General features: G+C 42.2%; 1 protein-coding gene across 1 annotated transcript in view; it reads right to left on the bottom strand.

Moving 5' to 3' along the window:
• The window catches only part of megf6 (multiple EGF like domains 6), a 48,050-nt gene that overhangs the window by 44,294 nt on the left and 1,256 nt on the right, over positions 1-2,500 (bottom strand). Inside the window, exons 2-4 of the mRNA XM_060888264.1 lie at positions 758-892; positions 464-573; positions 189-293 (exon numbers count right to left, since the gene is read on the bottom strand). Of these exons, the coding sequence (XP_060744247.1) occupies positions 189-293; positions 464-573; positions 758-892 (350 nt within the window). The remainder of the gene's footprint in view (positions 1-188; positions 294-463; positions 574-757; positions 893-2,500) is intronic.

The following is a 2,500-nucleotide window of genomic DNA, read 5'->3' as shown; positions in this document are numbered from 1 at the left end:
ATGACATAAATATGTGTAGGACGAGTGTGTAGGGCGAGTGTGTAGGGCGAGTGTGTAGGGCGAGTGTGTAGGGCGAGTGTGTAGGACGAGTGTGTAGGACGAGTGTGTAGGACGAGTGTGTAGGACGAGTGTGTAGGACGAGTGTGCAGATGTTGAAACAGGATGATGGTGAACGTTGCCACACTCACCGTACTGACAGCGTGTTCCCTGAAAGCCAGCTGGACACTCACACACCTGATCCCCTGAGTGTGCACACCTGCCTCCATTAAAGCAGGTGTCTGCAGAACACAGTCCTACAATGAACGCACACACACACACACACACACACACACACACACACACGCACACACGCACACACGCACACACACACACACACACCTAAATGAGCCACTAAACATGAACATAATCAAGTTCTCCTTAATTCACCTTAATCAATCCTGCAGATTCTGGACAGATTACTCACTGTGTAAACATCCTCTCTCTTCTCCTCTTTGTGTCCATCCTGGACAACATTTATAAACCGTCTGTAGCTCCATGCTGTACACCTGTCTGTAGGCTGTAAAGTAGGCTGTCCTGAGACAAGAGACACACAGAACACCGTGTTAATGTAGAGAACTGAGAGAGAGAATGAGAGAGACAGACAGCAAACAGACCAAGGCTAAATAGTTTGCAAACCAGGTGTGTGTGTGTGTGTGTGCATGTGTGTGTGTGTGTGTGTGTGTTTGTGTGTGTGTGTGTGTGTGTGTGTGTTGTTCACCTCCTCTCATAACCCATGCACCAACGTTGTGGAGAACATCCCTGTCTCCACACCTTCACCATCCGTGTAAAGGCCTGAACACACGGCTGCTGCACACCCGTCATCTGCACTTCCTGCTCCTCACACACGTTCGGCCTGGGGGGGTGGGGGGTGGCGGGGGAGGACTAATAATTAATGAGCAGCCACAAAGACTCTTTGTAAATTATCCAACTTATCAGTTCTCTGGTCTCTTCTCAGCTTAAAATATCCAAGATAGTAAATCATCCTAAGGTGTACAGGAGTAAGAGTGTGTACACGAGTGAGAGTGTTCATGAGTGCGAGTGTACAGAAGCAAGAGTGTACATGAGCGGGAGTGTATATGCATGAGAGTGTATATGAGTGAGAGTGTATATGAGTGAGAGTGTATAAGTGAGAGTGTATATGAGTGAGAGTGTATAAGTGAGAGTGTATATGAGTGAGAGTGTATAAATGAGAGTGTATAATTGAGAGTGTATATGGGTGAGAGTGTATAAGTGAGAGTGTATATGAGTGAGAGTGTATAAGTGAGAGTGTATATGAGTGAGAGTGTATAAGTGAGAGTGTATATGAGTGAGAGTGTATATGAGTGAGAGTGTATATGAGTGAGAGTGTATAAGTGAGAGTGTATATGAGTGAGAGTGTATAAGTGAGAGTGTATAAGTGAGAGTGTATAAGTGAGAGTGTATATGGGTGAGAGTGTATAAGTGAGAGTGTATATGAGTGAGAGTGTATATGGGTGAGAGTGTATAAGTGAGAGTGTATATGAGTGAGAGTGTATAAGTGAGAGTGTATATGAGTGAGAGTGTATAAGTGAGAGTGTATAAGTGAGAGTGTATAAGTGAGAGTGTATAAGTGAGAGTGTATATGGGTGAGAGTGTATAAGTGAGAGTGTACATGAGTGAGAGTGTATATGAGTGAGAGTGTATATGAGTGAGAGTGTATAAGTGAGAGTGTATATGAGTGAGAGTGTATATGAGTGAGAGTGTATAAGTGAGAGTGTATAAGTGAGAGTGTATAAGTGAGAGTGTATATGAGTGAGAGTGTATATGAGTGAGAGTGTATAAGTGAGAGTGTATAAGTGAGAGTGTATATGAGAGTGTATAAGTGAGAGTGTATAAGTGAGAGTGTATATGAGTGAGTGTATAAGTGAGAGTGTATATGAGTGAGAGTGTATAAATGAGAGTGTATAAGTGAGAGTGTATAAGTGAGAGTGTATATGGGTGAGAGTGTATATGAGTGAGAGTGTATAAGTGAGAGTGTATATGAGTGAGAGTGTATATGAGTGAGAGTGTATAAGTGAGAGTGTATAAGTGAGAGTGTATATGAGTGAGAGTGTATATGAGTGAGAGTGTATAAGTGAGAGTGTATAAGTGAGAGTGTATATGAGTGAGAGTGTATATGAGTGAGAGTGTATATGAGTGAGAGTGTATAAGTGAGAGTGTATAAGTGAGAGTGTATATGAGTGAGAGTGTATAAGTGAGAGTGTATAAGTGAGAGTGTATATGAGTGAGAGTGTATATGAGTGAGAGTGTATATGAGTGAGAGTGTATAAGTGAGAGTGTATAAGTGAGAGTGTATATGAGTGAGAGTGTATATGAGTGAGAGTGTATATGAGTGAGAGTGTATAAGTGAGAGTGTATAAGTGAGAGTGTATATGAGTGAGAGTGTATAAGTGAGAGTGTATAAGTGAGAGTGTATAAGTGAGAGTGTATATGGGTGAGAGTG

This window comes from Tachysurus vachellii, chromosome 15 (assembly GCF_030014155.1).
Source record: "Tachysurus vachellii isolate PV-2020 chromosome 15, HZAU_Pvac_v1, whole genome shotgun sequence".
Lineage (NCBI taxonomy): Eukaryota > Metazoa > Chordata > Actinopteri > Siluriformes > Bagridae > Tachysurus > Tachysurus vachellii.
This window is presented reverse-complemented; position numbering and strand designations above follow the sequence as displayed.